Source organism: Cottoperca gobio, chromosome 7 (genome assembly GCF_900634415.1).
Source record: "Cottoperca gobio chromosome 7, fCotGob3.1, whole genome shotgun sequence".
NCBI lineage: Eukaryota > Metazoa > Chordata > Actinopteri > Perciformes > Bovichtidae > Cottoperca > Cottoperca gobio.
In genome coordinates, this window is record NC_041361.1 from 8,932,375 (window position 1) to 8,955,572 (window position 23,198).

The 23,198-nt window shown below is 42.4% G+C and overlaps 2 protein-coding genes across 2 annotated transcripts; both read right to left on the reverse strand.

Moving 5' to 3' along the window:
* Positions 1-3,204: 3,204 nt before the first annotated feature.
* Positions 3,205-12,435, reverse strand: LOC115010994 (extracellular matrix protein 2). The gene is made up of 7 exons (XM_029435920.1): positions 12,299-12,435; positions 11,802-11,917; positions 10,186-10,318; positions 9,952-10,109; positions 9,638-9,777; positions 3,853-4,179; positions 3,205-3,382 (listed from the first exon to the last, which is right to left on the reverse strand). The coding sequence occupies exons 1-7, from the start codon at positions 12,351-12,353 to the stop codon at positions 3,205-3,207; spliced, it is 1,107 nt and encodes a 368-aa protein (XP_029291780.1). The 5' UTR covers positions 12,354-12,435.
* Positions 12,436-15,657: 3,222 nt separating this feature from the next.
* Positions 15,658-22,862, reverse strand: tktb (transketolase b). Its single transcript, XM_029436357.1, is given in 16 exon segments — positions 15,658-16,609; positions 16,885-17,004; positions 17,165-17,261; positions 17,380-17,463; positions 17,556-17,686; positions 17,773-17,929; positions 18,187-18,351; positions 18,558-18,615; positions 18,617-18,755; positions 18,849-18,870; positions 18,872-18,977; positions 19,306-19,497; positions 20,277-20,374; positions 20,489-20,602; positions 20,713-20,830; positions 22,610-22,862. Coding segments are annotated over 16 exon segments (1,956 nt in total). The 5' UTR covers positions 22,717-22,862; the 3' UTR covers positions 15,658-16,361.
* Between the last annotated feature and the right edge of the window lie 336 nt (positions 22,863-23,198).

Consider the following 23,198-nt stretch of genomic DNA (forward strand, 5'->3'; position numbering starts at 1 on the left):
TCCTCTATCCCTCATTTTGTAGGTTTAGTCTTTCCCTCCGTTTCTGCCGTGTCTCTCTCTCTCTCTCTCTCTCTCTCTCTCTCTCTCTCTCTCCTCTCTCTCTCTCCCTCGCTGTGGTTCACTTGATTATGGCGTTGGTCTGTAGCTGGAGGGCTTGGCATCCAAATTAAACTCTTTTTTTGTCCTACGAGTGTTCAGCACACCTCCTTGTTAGCTCTTGGGTAGGTGCTGCTTCAGAGTAAGTGTGTGTGCCTTAGTGTGCAAGAGAGAGAGATAAGAATAATATGGACCAAAGCGTTGCTGCTGGAGTTTTGGATTTCAGCCCAATAAAAGTTTACTTCATAGTCATTAATGTTGCTGGCTATCAAGAGTGAGTGAGCATCGGGGCTGATGGCTGAGCGGTTAGTTCTCCTGCACTGCAGTAGGCACATTCTTGTTGACCCCAAATAGTTGACCCTTCACACTGGAACCCAATCTCATGTTCTGGTAAAGAAACTGTCCTCACTCTATCACCCTCCAGCTTTCTCCTTTCCTCACTTTATCTGCTCATGTCTGACACCTATTTGAGTCAGGAACAAACAATTGTGTTGCTTTTCTCTGTGAGTGTACTGGTGCTTTTTATTTTATCAGCCAGCAATCCTCCAATAACAAACACAGGAAGCTGCTGTCGCCTGGTAGAACAGACATAGCATGAGAGAAGAAAAAGCAATGCGCCGCTCTACAGTCAAGCCCTTTGACAAACAGGCTCTGGTCTCAGCTTGACGGGACGTAAAACATCTGTTGGGTGTGATGGGATGTCGGTTTAACAGTTTAATCATGTCACACGCAGTATGATGGATGACACTGAAGTGGCAAGCTTGTCAAATTTGAAAATGCCCCATGTGAAAAGCTGTTGAAGGGAGGTTTAAGGATTTAAGATCAAAGCTGGATCATCCATCTGCGCAAAACTACAAAGAAGGGGAACTGCAAAAAGAGAACCGATGCAGTTTTGATCGGCTCTGCCTGTACGTGCAGGGACTGCAGTATAAATGTGAATGTGTAGTTTCTTAGACAGTAATGTGCTGTTTGCAATATGACTGTACAATTATAGAGAATGGAGACTGCACCACATGCACAAGACTGAAAGCAGAAATCTAACATGTGATTACACGCCCAGGCTGAGAGAGTGAAAAGTATAAATGTGTGTCTGTGTGTGTTTATATTACACGTTCAAACCATGCATGTGCTCTCATAACCGAGTTAAATTTGTCAGCTGCTTGCCTCTCAATAACCCAGCTCCACTCTCTCTCTCTCTTATCAACTGTCTATCTCTCTCTGCCTCCCTCCCTCCCTCCCTCCCTCCCTCCGAGTGTGTTTGTAACTCTAGCGTCTGCAGGGGACCTTCTGTTCTTCATTTAGAGCCGCAGAAACCCTGCTCTCTGTTGAAAACTTACACCTGGAGCCAGCTAGTCAACACAGCAAGTGCACCGCCTGTAAATTACGACTTCGTACATCGAGAGAGACTCGACATTTTATCATTTTAATTATATCCATTACTCTAAGTGACATACTGTTAAGTGCATCTTTGCACGAGTGGATTAATGAATTAAAGAGGCTACTGCACTTCCATCAGCAATCATAAAATATTAACTTTGTTGTTTCTTTGTGCAAGTGAGACTGCAAATAGAGATATCAAGTTTGATGCAGCAGGATTTGGTGTAAATCAGCTGACTACATTATGAGTCGGGGCGTCTACACCTCATGTTCACCTCGTGTTCCTGAGTTTTTGATCGTTATACAGGATGAGAGGAATAAAGGGAAGTTGTTGTTCCAGAGAAAACAATAACAGAGAGTGCAATGGGTGCTGTTTTCTTTTCTTTTGCCTCCTTTATGTTCTCACCAAGACTGCGTAAAGGGTACCCAGAACACAGAACTGTAACAGGCAAGGCTCTCATTCACGTCACACTCACATCACAAAGCTCAAGGGGCTGAGATGATACGTGTTGAGATAGAGGAAGGGTGCATTGTTAGCTCTTTTGTACTTCACTGTGCAAGAGGGCGAGGGATAAACAACATAAAATGGAAAGTGAGATACCTTGGGTGACGGTAGATACCCAGAAAGAGAAAGAGAGAACATTGCGGTCTGGGAAGTTACTTTGTCAACAAGGTTGGCAGGACACCAGCTTCAGTGGCTTTAGTTCCCAAACAGTAAAAGAGCTCTCAATGTGCTCCAACTCTCTGTCTTGTAGCCACATTTTATTGGACTCAAACAGACATGAACTGCTGCTCTTCTCGTCTTTCACTGATCCGCTTAAAGACTTTCTATGAACAATCGCTGTATTGTGTCTTAAAAGTCAGCTTGCTTTACTCCGTTCCTTAGCTTTACTAGTAAGTTCCTTCCCTTTTTTTACTGTCTTCCCTACAGCTAACCCAAATAATGGGCAGCCCCAGTATTCTCACGCACACATATTTGCACCCCAATCACTGTACACACTCGTACATGTTTGGAGGCCCTGACTGAGGCCGCCCTCACAGTCAGAGCGGCTGGTGGTGGATGTTTATGTTGGAAATCATCTGGAGATAGGAAACCTGCATGATGTTTATATTTTCATTCCTAATAGGCCTCTTAGCTTCACACTGTGTCACCAGACATTTTTACTTTCTCTCAGGGACACCCTTGCTGCAGTCCCAAGATCTGAACCCCCAATATCACCGTCACTTTAAAACAGTCCTACTTACCCTGACTAAAGGCTCCTTCTGCAAGCCCCAGACTCAGACTCAGACTACAGACATGGGTTAATCCATTCTTCATTTACTCAAAAGTATCACTTAAATACTTTATACTTGAATGAAAAGACAGAGTAAAGCCCGTGTTTTGAGCAGATCTGGATACCATTACGATGTATTATCCCTTTAAACTTCTAAGAGCATTTTATATAATGATTATTTCCATTACTGTGTAAATTATACATTTGCTCCAATACATACAAAAACATTACAGTAATTTTCCTAATCAAAGGTGAGATGTGAAAGAAAAAGATGGGTTTGGGGATGATAACATGATAGCACTGACTGACTAAGCAAACTACATGATAGAGCTGTTTTTCTGTAAACCCTGCCTACAGGAAAAAAAAGAAGAAGAAAGTATTGAGTAGCTGTATAGCACGATGATTCACGTGTGTATAGTGTGGGAATGTATGTGTCCTCGTAAGCCCACTGTGCAGTCTATTGGTCATATGAGCGCCCCTGTTGTGGATAGAGGACCAGTCCCTGAGCATCACTGAGACAGGAGAAGGCATTTGAGGGAATCCTCTCCACCTCCAGCAGATTATTTTCCAAGTGGATCGAAGCCAAGGTGGAGCCAGAATTTTGCGGGTGGCACACTCCCCACTGCCTCACCAGCCTGCAACCACAACATACGTGTTTAAATTTAAACATACTACATCTGAAGTCTGCACTTTCCTTCCACATGTGCTGAATTTGTTAGTTTCCCCCAAATAAAATGCACAAAGAAGTCTATTGAGCTGTACAAGGGATTTGGTGAACAGTGTTACTGTATTAGATCAAAGGGGGCACAGAGTCTGGTGGTGTCTACTAGTGTTATGGCAACAATAGTCATTATCTTCATCTTTATGCTCATGAAGACTGTTGTTGAAATGTCGGTTTGAAAAATGTATTTTCATAAGACACTGAACGTGCCACGATATCCTCTTTTGCTTTCTTCGCCAAGCTCCTTAGAGTAATTTAAGGGAGCTGCACCAGCAGAGCTGATAGTATTAGGACAGGATTGGGTATCAAGCAAGCGTTTAGTTTATCCCTTTATGATGAAAATCATATTATACTCTTTAAAATGTATGGAAAGTGGGATCCTACCTGATCTGGTTGTTGTCCAGTCTCAGCACCCGCAGGTTCTTAAACTGTCGAACGCAGCGAGGGACTTCCTTCAGACGATTGTTGTCCAATAGGAGCTCACCCAGTGAGCGGTACGTTCCAACGAAAGAGACTCGTTCTATACCCTCATTGCTCAAGGCATTGTGGGATAGATGGAGGGACTGTAGACTGGACCGCATGTGACGGAACGTGAAGGCGCCGATGTGACTGATGTTGTTGTGTTGGAGGGTCAGTTTCTGAAGACGCCGTGGAAGATCCATTGGGACCGAGGTGAACCGGTTGTAAGAAAGGTCCAAGGCCTCCAGGGTCCTGAGAAGAGACACAAGGAAGAATCATGAATCTCAGTACGACATCTACAAGAAGATCTTTGAATCTGTGAAATATCTCAACTATTGGATGGATTGCCATACTTGTTATGAAACAGTTTGTAACATTGTTAAAAAAAAAAGTAGTCAAATAAAGTTTATAATTATTATTATTATGATATTTGGTACACGCATGTGCCTTTCAGCATGAATTGTAACAACTTTGGTGATCCCTGCAAAACTAATGACATGCAGCCTCAACTGTAACTTAGTGTTTAGTGCTAAGTAGCACATTTTAACATGCCGACACGCTAAAGTAAGAAGGTGATCATGGGCAACATTACACCTGCTTACCATCAGCAGCATGTTTTACAGGGCTTGATATAATAATGGATGGACTTCCACTCTGATTCCAAGGCTTTTAACTGCAGACATCACATTTTATAATGACTTGACTCCCGCATAGCGCTGTTGGGGAGGCTAGGCTGCGGGGGGAAATCATGGGGAGCAGCAGGGGGGGGGGAAATAATGGGCCCTGGGGAGTACAATGTCAGAGAGCATGACAGCTTGAGGGGAAATTTGTGGCTGAGTGGCGGATAAGGAGTATGAAAATGTTTGGTTTGCGGGAAAGAGAATGAATGGCTATATAAAAGGAGGATCAGATTTCAGGGGTCTGAGGTGAAGATGCAGTATAGGGGTTCAGTGTTTTTGTTGGAAGATCCAACACAGATGTTGTGAGTTTACAGCACGGCTCACAGCAGCATAGGAACCTCATTTCCTGTTCTTCTGCCATTCATAGACCACATTAAACCGCCAATGGTCTTAGAAAGACCTAAGGTGGTCAGCCAATGACCACACAGTGAAGTGAAATGGGGACCAATGAAGAGAAAGAGAGTGAAGGGTTATGGATGTAGGAAATGCTTAGACTGGCATCTGTCTGGCTGATATTCGGCGCCTCTGCATTTCTGCTCCTCGTAAAGGTGACTTACAGTAAGACCTCTGCATTGACTCGCCTCCCTTGAACTTTACAACTCCCAGGTTACGTTAATCACTGGTGTTTTTGTGGGGGTTGTATTTCAATGAGATGGATGATGTGTGTCAATGAGAGGCGGTTAAAATCCCTAAATCCATCAAAATGTTGGTACATTAAGCAACATCTGATCATTTGTCAGTATCACAAGCACGGTAATGGTTAGCATGAGGCCCTTAGTTTGGTCAAACAAGGTCCACTTTAGACTTTAGCAAAGGTTGGTTACATGCCTCTCTGCTTAACAGAGGTGTGATAAAAAAAAATCACATTATTACAACCATATGTTTTACTGAAAACAAAGTTAAACACAATGACCGATTTTACTCAAAAAATACAAACACACTCACTGAGCATCCGGCAGACTTTTTTTTTTAACCTATATGTATTGTGGCAGTTATGGATTGCTGTGAAAATGGGGTTCCCGCTTGATATTTAAACCCTAAAAATGTATCACTCTATCGGCTCCTCAGTCCCAGTTCAGACCAGTTGTGTGCTGCTCATTTGTATTCTAAATCTTTGCCAGGAAGCTCAGCAGCAGTCCACCGCTGCTTAGAGCTCCACATGGTATTAATGAGCAGAAGGACACACAGTCCTCTCTTCTCAGAGTCCTCCACCCTCAACACTACCACCCACCGGCACCTACACACACACACGCACACACCAACACCCCCGTATGCGTGCAACACGATGTGAGGAAGAAACACTAACACGTACACAGATACGTGCCAAGAACATATATATACAACCCCATGCATATGAATTTGAAAATCTTAATTCACAAATAGATTCCGTATATATTTATTCAAACTAACACTCACACAAATTCGCTCTCTCTCTCTCTCTCTCTCTCCAAAATGATGTCATTACTTAATTTCTAAAACATTTCTAGAGAGGCACACACCAATTATACTAAACCAAATGTGTTTATGTGCACAATCGTGTGCATGTCCATGTTTTTGTGCAAAGCGTGGCCAGGAGTAATTGAGCTGATGGTCTGTTCATCCTCAGGTTATTGACTTCTAATGGGAACCAGCAGACAGATGGGTTTGTCTGTAGATACAGAAGCTCCAGTACAATACACACAGTTACATCTGTGCCGAGTCCAACGTGCCAGCACAGCTTAAGCTGGTTTGCGCACTTTGGCAACCTAACCAGGACAGGTAATGTATCCAGGCAGAGCGGCTGTGCCAAGCAGGATAGCTAGAACAAGACTGGACTGGAAAAAATGGAATGATGGATGGAGGATAGTGGACATGCTTTCAGCGATTCAGCTAGCATTTGTATGTAGTGTACATCTTTCTTTTGACTGAAAACCCTGCCATTCCAAATATGAAATGTTTGTAACCAAAGATAACTTCATTTAAACTCAGAGGTTTTCACTTGGAGTCGGTGTGATTCTTCGGTGGAGTTGGTGTGTGTTTGTGTGCTGCTTGTTTCCCCATTTATGTAAGCTTATTACGAAACAAATTTGTGCTGCTTCCAAGATAAAATAGCTTTCTTTACAAGTCCTATCAGGTTCATGAAATAACACGACACAAACATCTTTGATGTGATTAGCACTGAACCTGTGCCTACGTGCAGTTGGTCTGAGCCCGCAGCGATGCTAAATCTATGCAGAGGTCGTCTCTGTCAGAGGGACACAACTAATAAAAAAGTAATTGCATCAAAAAGATCATTTGATCAGCCAAAACCGAGATCTGTTTCGAAACAAAATACGATTAAATCAGACATCACTTCGGTGTTGCTTATTAATTAATACTGCCAGTTCAGTTTTACGAGATCATTTGAAGCTGATGACACATTTACTAGTCGACTATGTGAAGCTTAAGAGCCCCATGTTACATTACGTACTTTAAGCAGACAATACAAGTTACGATCATTTTCCCAATAAAAAAGTTTGATGAAATCAATTAAAAAGCAATTGTAAACATATTACCCATGAGATATAATTTCTGGAATGGATGAAGTTTATACAGCTTTCATGAGTGGAAGTAATTGAAAGCATGCTCTGGTTCTGTTAGTGATCGTGTGGAGTTGGAGTCAGTACTGGGACGTTTGGGTCGACTGGAAGAAGAGCAGATATGAAGGCGTTTGAGACTTATATTAGAGCTGACAGGTTCATAAAGAGCCGGTGGAAGAGGTACTTCCTCTTGTTGTTGCACTGTCCTTTTGCTGCTGTAACACTGCAAGGGCCCCGGTTGTGGGACTAATAAAGGATTATCTTATTTTATCTACCGATATCGGTATACCGATGAATCACAAACAATACAACATATTTTTTGTTGTTTTACAAAGTAACTAAAGCTGTAGTTGAGTAAAAAGTTCACTAATACCCGGTGAAATGTTGAGGAGTTGAAGCATAAAGTACCATATAATGGTAATACTCAAGTACAAGAAACTAAAAACGGTTCTTAAGTTCATTACTTGACTATAATTGATTCCACCACTGGTTGTTAAGCATGTGCGTATGCTTACACGATGGTCACACATTGGCAGCATTTGTAAATACACCCAGAGGAACACAAACTAAAGACTGGGATAGATTTACTGACTTGGGAAACAGAAAATCAGAACACTTAGGTGATAATAAATACAAACCCAGTACTGACCATAGATGAGATATATTAACGAGGTAGATAATGAGGTGAGATGCTGGCAGTCATCAGCCTGCCTGAAACAGATCCCAGGTACAAACTGCACTCCCTAGCTCCCTGTAACCTCCACTCATACCTATAATCCCTAAACCCCAGCAGGAGGCAGCAATAACTGCGTGACATGGAACAGAAGCGCTGCACTAACCAGAACCAGCACACCGCAGATTATTTTATCACTAACAGTTCTGTTTCAATACCTCTCTGTATATTTCTCCACACACACCTCTGCAGAGCTACACGATGAATAGATTCTCCACAAGTAGTTATATGTGGATTTAATTATCATATGTCTGCAGAATAACATATAATCCAACCACAGGGAGGAGTCTTGTTTAACGGCACTCGGGCCTCGCTAATGACCCTTGACCTTTAAGGTATCAGCTCCTGCAGTTTTAGCGGAGTTCAGGTCGAGTCAAATGTGTTCCCACTCTCTTGTCTTTGTGCTGCTGAAGGAAGCTTTTAAATGGAGGAGCAGATCTTAAGCCTGCAGTGCCATTGGGAAGACCAACTGCTCTCGCTACTAATGAGGTCAAGTGTTAGATGTCAAATGCAGTCAGAAGTCAAGCGGAGGCTCAGAGAGCTCCCTCGGCACACCATCTCTCTGCCCCTCTTTAGACAAGGTTTTGTGTTTCACTGTTTCCATTCGTGATTGAATCTCATTATTTCTTCTGTTAAACTTCCCCTAAATATATTCTCCCAATTTCATATTTAAATTTCCCTGTTTCACATACTCAGTCATACTGTACAATGCGAAGTCTCTCCGATGGCACTTTCCTGACTTTCTTTGCCATATTTTTCCCTCAGTTTTCCCTGAAGCTCCAACTGTGGTTCACAAGGATCCCAGGGAGCGAAGAGAAAAACCCACTGGAATGCACTATATTTAAACAACAGACACACACACACACACCGCCATAGACACACATTGAGACATACGTACACAAACAGACACACAGTTGCCCTCAAGCTCTCCCTCATACGCTTGCTCATCTAAGTACACAAGGTCAGCTGTCATAACTTCTGTGATATGTGTGCAATGCATGGTATTTAGGTGTGTGTGTGTGTGTGTGTGTGTGTGTGTGTGTGTGTGTGTGTGTGTGTGTGTGTGTGTGTGTGTGTGTGTGTGTGTGTGTGCGCGCGTTGGATTTTAGAGAGAAAAAAGGAAGAAAACAAACAATGAATGTTTCTGTCTTCATGTGAATCAGTCAGAACAAAAGTACTGATCTCGATTGTTCAAGAAAGTCTGGATGACTTTTCTGATTTACTTTGAAAATCTAACCAGTGTAACAAACTGGAAGATCTCTTGACCTAAGTCTAGTATGGCCCAAGTTGTATTGATTGTAGGGTGAGAGTATAATGTTGAAGCTGTTTGTTTGTCTTGTAGGCTGCTTTTGTTTTTTGCTGTTTTTTGTTTTGTACTGTTTTTCTCTGACAGTCTTCGACAAAGCTGTTTGTAAGGTATTATCTTTTTAAATACATTTCATCTGGATGATCTGGGAGTGTGGGTGGGGAGGGAGGGATTGGGGGGGATTTATCATGTAAACTGATTCAATATGTGATTGAGCATGTACACATGAACTGGAAATGATTTGTATGATGAAAATGTGTTGTTTCAAATATTTGAAGTTGATCAACCATCAACTGATAAATGCTAAAACATCAGAAATGATAACAAAAGTGTTCAGAATCCCAAACAACACCAGTCTACCCTCTTGTGGCAGACGGAGAAACTGCAGAGCATCAGTTGTTAAGAATCAGTATCTCTGGATTGGTGGACGTACTTGAGACGGGACCAGGCGTGGGTTGCGATGCCTTGCTCATGCAGAAGGTTGTGACTCAGGTCCAGCACTTTTAAATGTACACAGCCCTTCAGGGTCTCCTCTGTCACCTCCTCAATCAGATTTTCATTCATCTCCAGCTCCTACACGAAAAGAAAGACACAGACAGACAGGGACGTCTCATCTGGGGAATCAATTCTTGTCCTCGGGTCAGTGTTTGGCTCTCTCAATAGACCCTGAGTACAATACTGCTGCCTCCTTCAGCAGATCCTAAAATGTTATGGAGGAGGATATACTGTAAAGTGATACCAGTGCACCTGAAGAGAGGGAGGAAGGCCCATGGGGAGGGAACGAAAGCGGTTGTTGTCCAGCTGGAGGTCCAGAAGTCTCTTTAGTGGTCTGAAGGTTAGTGGCGACACACTGCCCTCATGGAGAGTATTTTCCTCCAGCTCCAGAATCAACAGGTTGATCAAACCTAGAGGTGAATATTAAGTGAATATTAGAGGTGAAAAGACGTTTCTGTTCCACATATACACAAACACAAATCCTACCTTTGAAACAGTGAGGGGTGAGTGCACTGAGCTTGTTGTTGTTAATCTTGAGCTCCTCCAGAGATGGTGGCAGCGCTGGGATCCTGGTAAGCAGGTTGCCATCGAGGTTCAGCTTCTTCAGAAAGGTCAAGTTCTACATGACACGAAGCAAAAAAAAAACAGGCCAGAAAGATAAAAACAGGCAAAATTGATACTTGGAAATCCATAATTCTCCATCCCGACTTGCCGAGAAGGACACAATGACAGAAATACACCAAATGTGTGCATCTCTTCCATGTCACGCTGTATTTTTAGTAAAGCCACTCTGTGTGGCTCTTCCGTGAAAGCCGCTGTGGTTGATGTGTGTCAACTGAAAGCCCTCAAGCCAGTCCATCAGTCCTCTGTCATTACTGGGATGTTAGTAGAAAATTAAGGAGATAAAAAAACTTCCTCCAAAAATAATTTGCTTTTATTCTCCACATCATTGGCTGCAGCAGTTTTCCAACAGGTCTGTCCAGCCAATACTGTGAGAGGATGCCGATGTTGCCGCGTAATGATTGGTCAGAGTGTGGCGTGTTGCCTCGGTGTGGTCAGGATCTGTGTTCGGCCTGTGGTCATTTAGAGGTTAGACCGGAGGTTATTCTTAGATAGGATTAGCTAATGCAATTTTCAGTGCTCTTTTATTACTGTAATGATACAGGATACAGCCTGCTTTTTATTTTAATTAGATGCAAAGTGACTTATAAAACTGGCTCGTAACTCACAAACACACTCATTCACATTTAGCAAGATGCAGATTCTCCACAAGATGGAGCTTTTTTGGGTCAATATCAGGCTAAATAGGAAATACATGGAAAATAATAGTAGCTACAGTTTAAACCTGTAGCTGTGGACTGCAATTATACATCTGCCAGACAGTGAGCTTTACTGCAGCTGCGGTTTTTTATATATTTAGTTTTTTGCTTTATATCTGTGTTGATGATTGATATTTAACACTGTTTGCAATTTGAACATTATTGTGTCACTCTAACCCCTAGAGGATATTAATACTTAATTTAATACTTAAAATAGAATTTAGCTTATAGCTCTCAAACATCATATTTTAGCTGAGTGATTTTAACACCAAATTAGCTTAATGTAGCACCAAATACCAGAACTTAGTCACCTAAATTACACATGTTTGGTTGTTTTCTTTTGGGTCTCTGCCTCTCCTAACTGCTTTTTTTTTTAGTTATTTTGGACAAATAAAGACACATGATCACACTAGGTATTTATTTAAAACAACAGCCACAGTTGTAACCCTCTCTTGTCCGTTGGTAGAGCCGGCTGGACCGGTGCTTCAGGTTTGGAACTGCAGGTTTGAGACTTCTAACACAGGTTTACAGTGAGAGAATATTAGATGGGTGTAGAGTTGGGTGTATCACTTCAATGTGACACAACACTATTACTAATACACTATGTAACATTGTTTTAAAGCAAGAACAGGTATCCCTCAATTGAACCTTAATGTAGGGTGAGGCGTCCCTTTCAAGCCTAACTAAACATACAGAATATAACTTCATGGGTGTGAAGCACTTTCAGAAGAGTATTAGACTGGACTGTTGACGCTGACAGTGAAGAAGAGAGGTGTTACTCACAGACAGCGGGTTTCGGCTGAACGACTCATCATCCAGTTGGTTTTTGCTCAGGTCCAGCGTGTCCAGGTTTGGCACACCAGAGAAATCTTGTGGAGCAATGATTCTGATGTTGTTCTCTTTAAAGATAAATCACATGGTGAGATATACGATGCGACACGTGTAGTGGAAGTGTAGGATATGGCTTGTAGAGCTGTTTAACATCCGTGTGATCAGGGACTTCACTTGTCATGTTCACATGTCTGTGCTAGAACATTTGTTTTAATGTTGATGTAAAAAGAAATATAATCAGTCAGTGAACTTTCTTATTTTATCTTTCAGTTTAATCTTTAATATATGTTTCTTGCCAAATACGACGTACTACTGTTGAGACATAAAAGTGATCATTTAAATAGAAATAAAATGGGAATTAAAAAGCTACTGGAGACCTAAACTGATTTAATAATAAACCAGTTCGTATGTATTCAATATCACAGCTGTATTACTTTTTAGACACACACCTGCCATGTCCAGATTTGTGGCCTGCAGGTTGTGGATGATTGGCAGGTGAGTCATGCCGATGCCCCTGCAGCTGATTTCTCTGTCAGCATTCTGACACTCACTGAGAGGAGACTCTGTGATGCTGGAGTGTGTTTCTGTTTGATTGCTGGGGGCCTCCGTTGCCTCTTCCTCTTCCTCTTCTTCTTCTTCTTCTTCTTCTTCTTCTTCTTCTTCCTCTTCTTCTTCTTCTTCTTCTTCTTCCTTCCTCTTCCTCTTCCTGACACAGAAGATAAACATTACATGACATAAAATTGCTTCATAGATGATTCAATGAACAAAATCAAAACAACGGTCTTATTTGTACAAAAGAAATCGAACCTCCTCCTCCTCGTCATCGTCATCGTCAGTCGTCGTCGTCGTCAGTCATCATCATCATCATCATCATCATCATCATCATCATCATCATCATCTTCTTCTTCTTCCTCCTCTTGTGCTTTCCCTTCATCCATCAGCCGCTGCTTTTCAGCATGAAGCTCCTTAAGTGCAGCCATGAGAGCGCCGGTCTCCTCCTCACCTTTTCCACGCTTCCTCCAGCCCGTCAGGGGTCGCCCCAACCCTGCCTGTAATAAGCAGTCACTGACATGTCACTGACATGATTCAACAAAGGAGCAAATCAATGTACGACATGGGGGAAAATGTGCCCATGTGCAAATGTATACATTTCTGTGTTCACATGGTAGAACAAGTGTCATACTATTCTATAGGCAGTGGCCTCCACTTTATCTGCGTGCTTCCTCATCCACCAGGCACCTCTCCTTCTTCTACCAGCCTCCTGATCCCTCTGCTCCTCTGCCTCCATGAGGAGGTGCTCATCCTCACGGTCTTCTTCAGTAGTCATAAAGTAGAGCAGAAAAAGACATTTAAAGAGATAAAGAAAAGAAAGTTTCACTCTGCTGTGTACGCTAAATGAAGTAAAACATATTCAGTTTATAAAGCATTTATTTGTTAATCATGCAAACAGAACCATGCAGCATTTGAAAGATAAAAAAATCAACTTACCAGCAGGGAAGGGAACACTTGAAGCATATGTATCTAACAATGTCACTCCTCTATCAACTCTTGGCGGATGAATGACCGCCGTTTCTAATTCAGGTGACTCAGAAGAGGTTTCCAAGTATGCATCCATGTCTTGCAAAGAGTTTAGGCTTTGTCCACATAAAACTGTGGCACACAGACAACTGAACGTGATCCATGTCCTTGGCATCTGCATTGTTAAATGCTTTCTCAGTTTAAGCTGGTTCAGTTGGAGAGAGAAGTCCAACACTTTTAGATCTTCAGAAGCGGTGGATGAAGCAAATCCACAGAAAGTGCAGACGCTAATACCAAAGGGAAGAAACTCTGTGAGCAGCAGTCGACTTGAGAGTTTACCAGAGAGGATACATCCCTATAAACACTTGTAGTAAAAGCTGTGGTGCAGTGTCTCTGTTACGAGTCAGCCAAAAGCAGTACTAAACCATAACGCACAAGCCCCCAACTCAGAGTGAATCCTGAAGAAAGAGTAGGAGGGGAAGGAATATCTAGGAGGCGGAGAGGTAAAAAGAAAAGGAAACTCTCACATTGTTAACAAAGGCCCTCGTTCCTTAGCACCATGAAATACACAGACCCGCCCTGCTCCTCCTTGTCTCCTCAACCTTTCATAACTGTCTGCTAACATTAGGTGGAAAACAGACATGTGTGGAGAGATGGACAGGGGGCAAATACAGATACTGGAACACAGTTTCATACAACTGTGATAGATTCTAGCTGGACATTTTCATGTGGGTGACACATGAATCTGTGATCCACTGTCAGTTTGGCGTTTCTCTCCTGACGTAAATAGACTGACCTTGGGCCTTTTCCAAACAGATAGGGTTGGTAGACAGTTCAGGCCGGAGCCAACCATGTTTGGTCAAGCTTCACTAGCATCTATGTATGAAACAAACATGACCTCTGAGAAGTGAACAATGAGCCCGTCTTTACATTCTGTACAAACAATACTGTCTGTACGCACATACACCGTGATGCTTACACGTGTAGTCTGGAGTGTGTACACACACACCACTAAACCAAGCAGGTGCCACTGGCTGAGTGTTGAGCCAAACTGGGATTTTCACTGTGGGGTGAAACCTGCCGACAGCCCCTCTATTTGCCCAGTTACCACAAATATGCAAACTAAAACTGTCAAAGTGTGTGTGTGTGTGTGTGTGTGTGTGTGTGTGTGTGTCGTCATGTAACAGAAAACAGCTTCTGTGATTTCCTTAATTGACCTGTGATATAATTTCTAATCATATCATTGTGGTTTACTTTGTGTATTCATTCTTTTGCTGGTTTAGTTTTTCTGCACCTGAAGCTCATCCGATGAGACAAGAGACATGAAATCCAAAAATATTCCAAATGGCACGTTGGACAACTTAACGGTAAACGGTGAAACACTCAGTTCCTGATTTGCTCTTCCAAGGTAAATAGCGATGAGGCCAAAGGCTATTCATTTAAATTTTGACAGGAACGTGCAGTAATCCACTGACCACATTCAACCGTGTCCTTAACCTCAGTCTGACAACACACTGGATTAACAATTTCCATAGCAGACAAAGGCCCAGAGGCCTACGATTCAAATTGAAATACTCAACCTTCTTTGGTGACATGACTGGTTTAAAAGCCACAAAAGGACTTTTACCATCTCTGCCTGTGACCTATTGTCCTTTCTCTGCCATCGTAGGACACATTTACTACCTTGTTTTCTCACTCGGCATGAAGTGTCCCAGACAGTCTGACCACTGCCAGCTCTACATGTACGACAGGTATCTGTAAAAGCCACATGTAATAAAGACGTACAAACAATAAAACGAGACTAGGAGTCTACAGCCACGCTAGCAGCCCCGTGAGATTGTACTTCTGTGCAGGGCTGCGGGGAGCTCATGTCAGCATGCTGATGTTTTGCAGGCATGTTTACCTTCTTGGCTTGTGTGCATGATTGCTAGTTAGTCATAAACCAAATTTGACAAGGTGATATTTTGACCTCATGGGGGAAGCATTTCTGTAAAACCACCATGGTGGTAACATTTGTTAAAACAGTCAGCACTAAAGTCCTTAGGGTGCATCCTCTGGGCACAATATCTAACATGTCATGGACATTCATAGTGGGGCTCAAAGTCAGTGGAATAAATTGGCTGGGAACCATGAATAAAAGTCATGGCATCACCAAAGTCATTAGGTTTCATAATTAAGTGCCATGAACATCTGCACAATTGTACAGCAATAGTTGAACCGTTAGTCAGAAAAGTGGTAGACTCCCACACTGCTAGCGGGGTGGGAAAAAAAAAAAACACTACACGACAAATGTCATTGGGTTAATTCTTTTTATTATTCAGCACAACACAGGTTTAACAGAATGACACCAGTGACCTGGAACGGCAGTAACATTGTGTGGTGCCCATGTAGCCAGGAATCTTTAGAGGAATGCGCAAACGGTCCAAAACTAAAGCTGGTTTAACTTTTCACACTGGATCTGAAGAAACTGTTTTCTACCACAGCTAAGCCTCAAAAGCTGCGACTGAACTCTACTACAAAACAGATCTAGTACATTAGAGTTAAGACAAACAGTAAGTGCTTCTTAGAAACAAAACGGAGGCATGAATGCCAGACAAGTGAGAAGACATGAGGCATGGTTGTAAGGAATGGAAAAAAGATACGATGGTGGGACTGCAGAACACAAGCCTGACAGTTCACAATGGGTCAGAACTGTGACAGCTGACCCATATAATGCATTTACAGTATTCAGTGATGCCTTGTCTGAGCGACATGAAAGACACTATTTTGAAAACATGATAAGGATACAACAAAAAAGGAATGTTGCAGAAGAACCCATCGGGAGAAAAAGGGTACTAGATGGTGCTTACGTGGGAGTAATATTAACACTACAGGCTTCAACACTGCAGTCCTACTCCCACCCCTCGCCATCCAGTGAGAGTAATACAGGGTTTGCACACTGCACTCAAGCCAAAACTACAAAGATAGCACTTGGGCACACAAGTTAACAGGTGATCATGCCCAGTAGCTGCAAGTTGGGCCGAAGGTTGGTTGTGATGGTTTAGCGCGGCGAGCGGGAGATGAGGTCCTTAGTTTGCAAAGGTCTGTACGCACGGCGTTAGCAATGTGCTTGGCGCTGATGCCGAAGATGTCGAGCAGCTCTTGGGACTTTCCACTGCGGGGAACACCGCTCACTGCCAGCCGGGTCACAACAATGCCAGGCTCCTGGCCCACTGCCGACAGCACTGCTTCCCCAAGACCACCTGGACAGAACAGACAGACCATCTACTTAAATACCAAGGGACGACATGATTATGATCTCCTAATGAGTGAGAACATATCTGCATTTATTGCTCAGCAGTCATGTAGGTGTATAAACCAATATCATCCTCACAAACAAAGCACACTTAAATCTTGTCTCTTAAAAGAATATATCAAAAATAAATGACATTTCTTTTTATACATCCATCTTTAAACTTATACATTTTGTACAAGGCTGGTGACCCCTGTAACAGGACTCAAACAGAAAACAACCCACCCTCCTTGTAGTGGTCCTCCACAGTGATGATCTGTCCCCTTGTGGCTCTGGCACTGGCCACAATGGTAGAGGCATCCAGGGGCTTGATGGTGAACGGGTCAATCACACGGATGTTCTTCCCTATAGGATTTATTAGAGAGTTATTACTTTGTAATTCAGGGCTATGGGAGTTGTTAGCTGGTACGGTCTAATAAATGTCTACACTTTCCAAACATTGTGTTGTTATGAAACGTAAGCCTCATAACCTACATCCCTCCACTGGAGGGCAGTGTGAGCTTACCTTCACTGGCCAGCATATCCGCAGCAGCGAGGGCCTCATGCAGAGTAATACCAGCTCCAATCACAGTAACACAATCACTGTCAGACTCACGCACCACCTGGTGAAGTAGAAATTAATTATACATTAATTGTTCTGGTGTCTATTCCAAATCCCTTTTGTCGCTACTAGGTGCAAAAATAATTAGCATGTACAAAAATCATTGTATTGATCATTACCTTGGCTACGCCCACTTCAAACTTCTCCTCTGGAGCGTAAATGACTGCAGTGTCTGGTCTACTGGTACGGATGAAACAGATACCCTGAGAATATAGAGAGACGATAAGAATGTTACTCCCCTTCATTGTAAAGACAACACACTGGACACACTCGACCACCAGGTGGCCTTACCCACCTTTGTGTTGGCCGACAGCTCAACAGCTCTCTCTGTGGAAACTGCATCACTGGGGTAAAACACAGTACATGTTGGGATAGCACGGAACATGGCCAAGTCCTCCAGAGCCATCTGGGAAGGACCATCCTCACCTGAAGGCAGAGAAAGATCAGTCAGGCACAGGGAACACTCACTCCGTCCTATGAGAAATAAACTGACGCTTCAGCACAAAGCTCACCAATGGAGACTCCGCAGTGGGAGCCTACCACGTTGACGTTGGTCTGGGAGATGGCTCCCATACGGAGCTGGTCATAGCCTCTTGAGAAAAAGGCAGCAAATGTGCTGGCAAATGCAACAGTGCGGTCACGGGTGGCACAGCCAATGGCCACTCCGATCTACAGCAGCAAATGCAGACATCAGTAATATGGGTTAGTCTTGACAAGCAACAGGCTGGGATTATCATGCTAGAGAATGAATAGAAACAGATTAGACCAATTTGGAGAAGATTATGGTGGCGAAGAGTTAAATCTAAACTAAATATATCCCCCTTTCATAAGTTGGAGTTAAATTGTGTGTCTTCTGTCACTTAGCAACTACAAATGAGGGAACAGCATTTAATTTGATCACCCTTGAAGACTGAAATATTGTGTACCATGTTCTGTTCAGCGATGAAGCACTCAATGTAGCGGTCAGGGAAGGCCTTCCTGAAGGTTTCTGAGAAGGTGGAGTTTTTGGTGTCTCCATCGAGGGCCACCACTCTCTTGCTAGCCTCGCCCAGCTTGGCCAGAACCACGCCGTATGCACGCCTTGTTGACATCTGATGGGGCAGGAAGGAAATGGGTGTAAGCAAAGACAGATTGACAGAAACGACAACAAAACCATATTCTACATGTAGATTAAAAAAAACAGTCTCAGGTGTCGATATTAGAGAGAGGCAAGGAACTCAACAAGAAACGTTGATGCTAAAAAGGAGTGGCTTTTGTACTCATTACTACACACTAGCCGTGATAAGTAATAAGGTACCTTGTCTCCCTTTTTGTATGCTGGGGGTGCAAGCAAGGAGATGGTGCTAAGGTCTGCAGGGTGCCGTGTCGTCTTTGGGCAGCTCGGGGCACAGGGTCTTGTTGGGGACCTGGATCTGAGCCTGCAGGTCTTTCAGGATCTTATCCACCATGTCCTTAGGGATGGGCTTTCCATGCCAGTTATCAAGATCCTCAATATCTACAGCCATGGAATGAACAAGTCCATAAAGCAAAGTCAGAGACTATAATAGTTCAGTAAATACAAATATTCAACATATAAAAAGCCACTTACCTTTGAGTCCTTTGCCCTTGAAATGTCTTGGCAACAATGCAAGTGGGTTTGCCTTTGACTTGCTGCGCCTGCCAGAAAGCTTTGCACAGCTCCTCCACATCGTGTCCATCCACAACATACGTGTTCCACCTACACAAACATGGTTCAGCTTTTTAACAAACAGCATACAAACACAATATTAACCTTGAAAACACGGATGTATGAACTTTGGAACAAACCTGTAATTCTAAAAAAAAGAAAGAAATATATAAGGCAAGAGACTATAAAGGGTCAAGAAAGTCCAGCAATCATGTGAAAATATGAGCTGGAAGTTTCACAGTAATACAAATAGGACAATTTAAAAAGGTTACATTTTGATAGCATATTCAGTTCACATGCATTTGTATAAAAATAACTAGATGCCTTCTACGTCAAAATGTCCCCTAGGAAATGAGATAAGTCAAAGTTTGGCACTGACCCAAAGGCTTCACAGCGCTTGCGGTAGACCTCCATGTCGTGCTTCAGGGGAGCAGCCTCACTCTGACCGAGCCGATTGACATCCATGATAGCCACCAGGTTGTCCAGCTTGTAGTAGGAGGCAAAGGCCATGGCCTCCCACACCGAGCCTTCTGAACACTCTCCATCTCCCATCATGCAGTATACGCGGTAACTGCAACACAATGTAGAAACGGAAATATTAGTGTCAAACAATTAACCACACAGTGGTTATTACAGGATTAATTAAAGTCTGTTGAGTTTGACTACCCAAGGGGAAGTAAACGGTCAGACCACACGGTGGCAGAAGTTTAGTTCAGAAGACAACTCATCTTGAGTGAAGGAATTTACATACAAGCTCTCTAGAATCAATAACAGAAGGAGCATCCTTGTTTAGTAGTTTTTAGGGGCTTACCTAAAAAAAAAAAAAAAAAAGCACAAATCATTCAGTATCATTTTTGCTACTTTGAGTATTACTCAGTTGCACCAGTGCAAACACCTTTTGGCTTCACGGCAGGCTCCCGTCAGGGAGTGATTTAACACTATTACAACAGGCTTAAGATTAAATAAAATGTATTTTATTAAACGATTAAAGGAGCAGCACAGGCACCACTTTAAAAGAAAGCAGTCCCTGCCTGCCACTCAAGGCATTATACTCTTGCTAAACAAAAAAAGTTGACTCTACATTGTTGAATAAGAGCCTTGTTTAAAAACACTCAACATGTATGACATTTACATAATGTCAGTAACTCTCTAGTAGCAGGAGGCTATAGAGAACCCCTACCATACTTTAAATTGAATGTATCATGATAAAGAATGCTCTTCAGACTTGAGCTGAAGACAGACTTGTGTAAAGACGTTTCAGATCACTAATAAACAGTTTTAAAAAATTATATAAGAGTAATGAAAGTCTTTGGACTTCTTAATGAATCGACATGGTGTTTGTATACATACTTTGATTTGTCAAAGTGTTTGCCGGTGTAAGCCATCCCACAGGCAGCACCAAGACCCTGTCCCAGAGATCCTGTAGCCACATCAACAAAAGCCAGTTTCTGGAGTAGAGATTGAAAAATATATATAATTATTAATACTACACATAGAAAGCAACTTTTACATTATATTTTTCCACAGTAACACAACCAGAAAATTAAAAAGTCTTGACTCACTGGTGTGGGGTGCCCCTCCAAGTCACTGTCGATCTTGCGCAGATTGAGCAGATCAGACTCCTTCACGTAACCCGCCTCTGCCCAGGCAGCATACAGGATAGGTGCAGCATGACCCTAGAGAACGGGGGTGGGGGGGGTAAGTTTAGTGATACCAAATATCAGGTTCCCTGACCAACTGAAGATGATCAGTCTTTTAATTCTTTTTTTTTTTAAAGTAAGCTAACCTTTGAGAGCACAAAGCGGTCGTTGCACTGGTTACGAGGGTCATCGGCTTTATAGCGCATGGTGTTGAAGAAGAGCACAGACATGAGCTCTGCTGCACTGCAGCATGATGTGGGGTGGCTGGAGAGAGAAAGAGAGACAGTCTATGAGAACAATGAGAACAGTTCACAGGAGAAATGCAATCATTTAAACACTCCACACACCATGCATATGTTGCTGCATTCAGGAAACCACAGGTTCAAATTTGACAACTTATGTACAACAAATCGGACATCACTGAAAAGGCACTCCAAAGATACATTTGGCATGCAATTATTTAAAAGAGAGCCTCCTCTTTCAGGATTAGAATAGTTGATTGTTAAACTCTTAACATGATCACATCAGTACATTTCCACAAAAAAAAAAAAAAGCATAAACTTGTGAAACAGTTAGTTGGTGCATAGTGGTCCAAGTGTTGTAATAGACCGCTTTAAAAATCCCATGTTGCTCAACAGCATTTCTGCTTCCTATGGGTTAAATTACAAAGCGCATATTTTCAGCCATGCTGGAAAACACAAGTTATTTTAATCAAATGTACATCCTGGTCATTGTTAAATTTCATATTGAAAAACCCAGTACTCAGTTTACCCATGTCCATTTGTTGAGCGATAACCTGCCAAGAAATAAAGTTAAATTCAAAAAAGCCATTACAAAAGCAATCAGAAACTCAAGTGTAATGTTCCATATCAAACCAAATAATGGACAAAACAGGTGTCGAGAGCCAGGTGTCAAAACTCAAACATCCTTTGTAAAGGGGAGACAACAGCAAGAGATCACCCGTTGCCTCAGTCAGGTCATTTCATCCATTTACATGTAAAGTGATACAAGGAGTGACAATAAACAGGTTTACCAACAAACATTTCCTCTTTTGTGCCGTTGCACAAGTAAATAAGTTGATTATTACACAATGACGGGTTTCCTGGAGGATGCAATGCAAATACAATAAAACCTGTGTACCGAAACTATGACGACAATCTAAACGTGATGCACCTGGCCAGGTGATTGACAGTTCATTTATTTAGACGATTATGATTTGGCTTAAGTCCTTTATCCAAACAATTTACCCAACAAATTGAAATACACACTTCACCTTTATTAAAATATTTCCTCCTCTTGCATGCCTTCTGAATAAGTACATTGTGGTTTTATTTTCTGGGTATGTACAGAGATGTATAGACAGAATATAGAAAGAGGACAAAGGGGCAGCCACAATAATTTCAGAAGCTATAAAAGTTACAACCCTGTCAACAACGACACTCTGGAAACTATTCCCGCATGTAATTTACCTGGTTCAACCTAGACAGTGACTGAGTGAGGAGGAAGACTAGTGTGCGTTAATGCATCTCTCTGGCATTTAGCACACTGTTGCAACTTTTTAAAAAGTGCGTGAGACTGACTAGATTCACCATTTACCATGAGCATGTGGTTTCTTGTTAGCTAGAAGCAGGCTGGTGCTATAAATTACATTTAGCAACTTTGCTAGTAGCAGTACGGATTTATTAGATAGCATGAATTCTTAGCTACGTTGCACCAACTGTAGACAACTCCTCGACACATACGCTGCCATTTGTTTTCCTTTAGGGCACAAATTGTTAGCTTATGCAAGCCTTAGCATTGGCTACAGACTCAGACAAACTTGAATCAATGAGTCGCTGAACACGTTTATGAAACAGTTTGCATAATTACTTGCTAGCGGTCTGCCATGGCTACGCTTTCCACCGCGTGAACATAATCTACGGCACGTGCAACTGGGCCCCGCAGATCAAACGTGCGTCAACTGCAGTAATTTAATATATTGAATATTTTCTTCGCATGTAACGTATTTTAGTGATCAAACCAACACAACTTTGAATGACTTACCCAGAGTTAGAGGCGCATGTCGCCTTGATAGAGTTGATCCTGAGCTTGTTAGCGACGTCTTTCAGCCCCTGCAGAGTTTTTTCGTCGGGTTTGTGGTAGCTAGTCATGCTTGGTTATTTCTTGAGAACCGCGTCCGCTTGAAAAGTAAAGTTTGGTTTGACTTTCAGTCACACAGTAGCTTCCCGGGTCGGAGGTTCAAAGCTGCCGCTGCTAGATGCCAGATGCAAGTACACACCGAGGAGAAGGACAGACAGAGAGGACGGGGGTTTATGTATCCTCACAGCCACGCCCCCCTAATCCAATCATTGGAGGAACAATGTGGGGCTAGTTGCGCATGAGATGTTGCTTTTACAAATCATTTTCAACTCAATAAAGTTACAGACCTGTGGTGACTTATTATCATTTCCTTTTTTAATGAGCTAATCACTATTGATGTAAAACACGAGTATCACTCACTACAGCCATGGCTAGTTGGTAGTTATGGCTTTGTTTGTGAAATTATCAGGAATACAACGACATAAATCGCACTTTGAAGACTTGAATGAGGTGACTTCCTGGTTACGGCAACAGTGTGGTGTGGCAATATTAT

Bases quoted from the DNA above. Each gene is read 5' to 3' on its own strand.
- LOC115010994 (XM_029435920.1), bottom strand. From the start codon at position 12,353: ATGACTCACCTGCCAATCATCCACAACCTGCAGGCCACAAATCTGGAC. The intron at 11,918-12,298 runs GTGTGTGTCTAA...TTATCTTTAAAG, and splicing joins CACAAATCTGGACATGGCAG to AGAACAACATCAGAATCATT. The intron at 4,180-9,637 runs GTACGTCCACCA...GTCTCTTCTCAG, and splicing joins CACGCCTGGTCCCGTCTCAA to GACCCTGGAGGCCTTGGACC.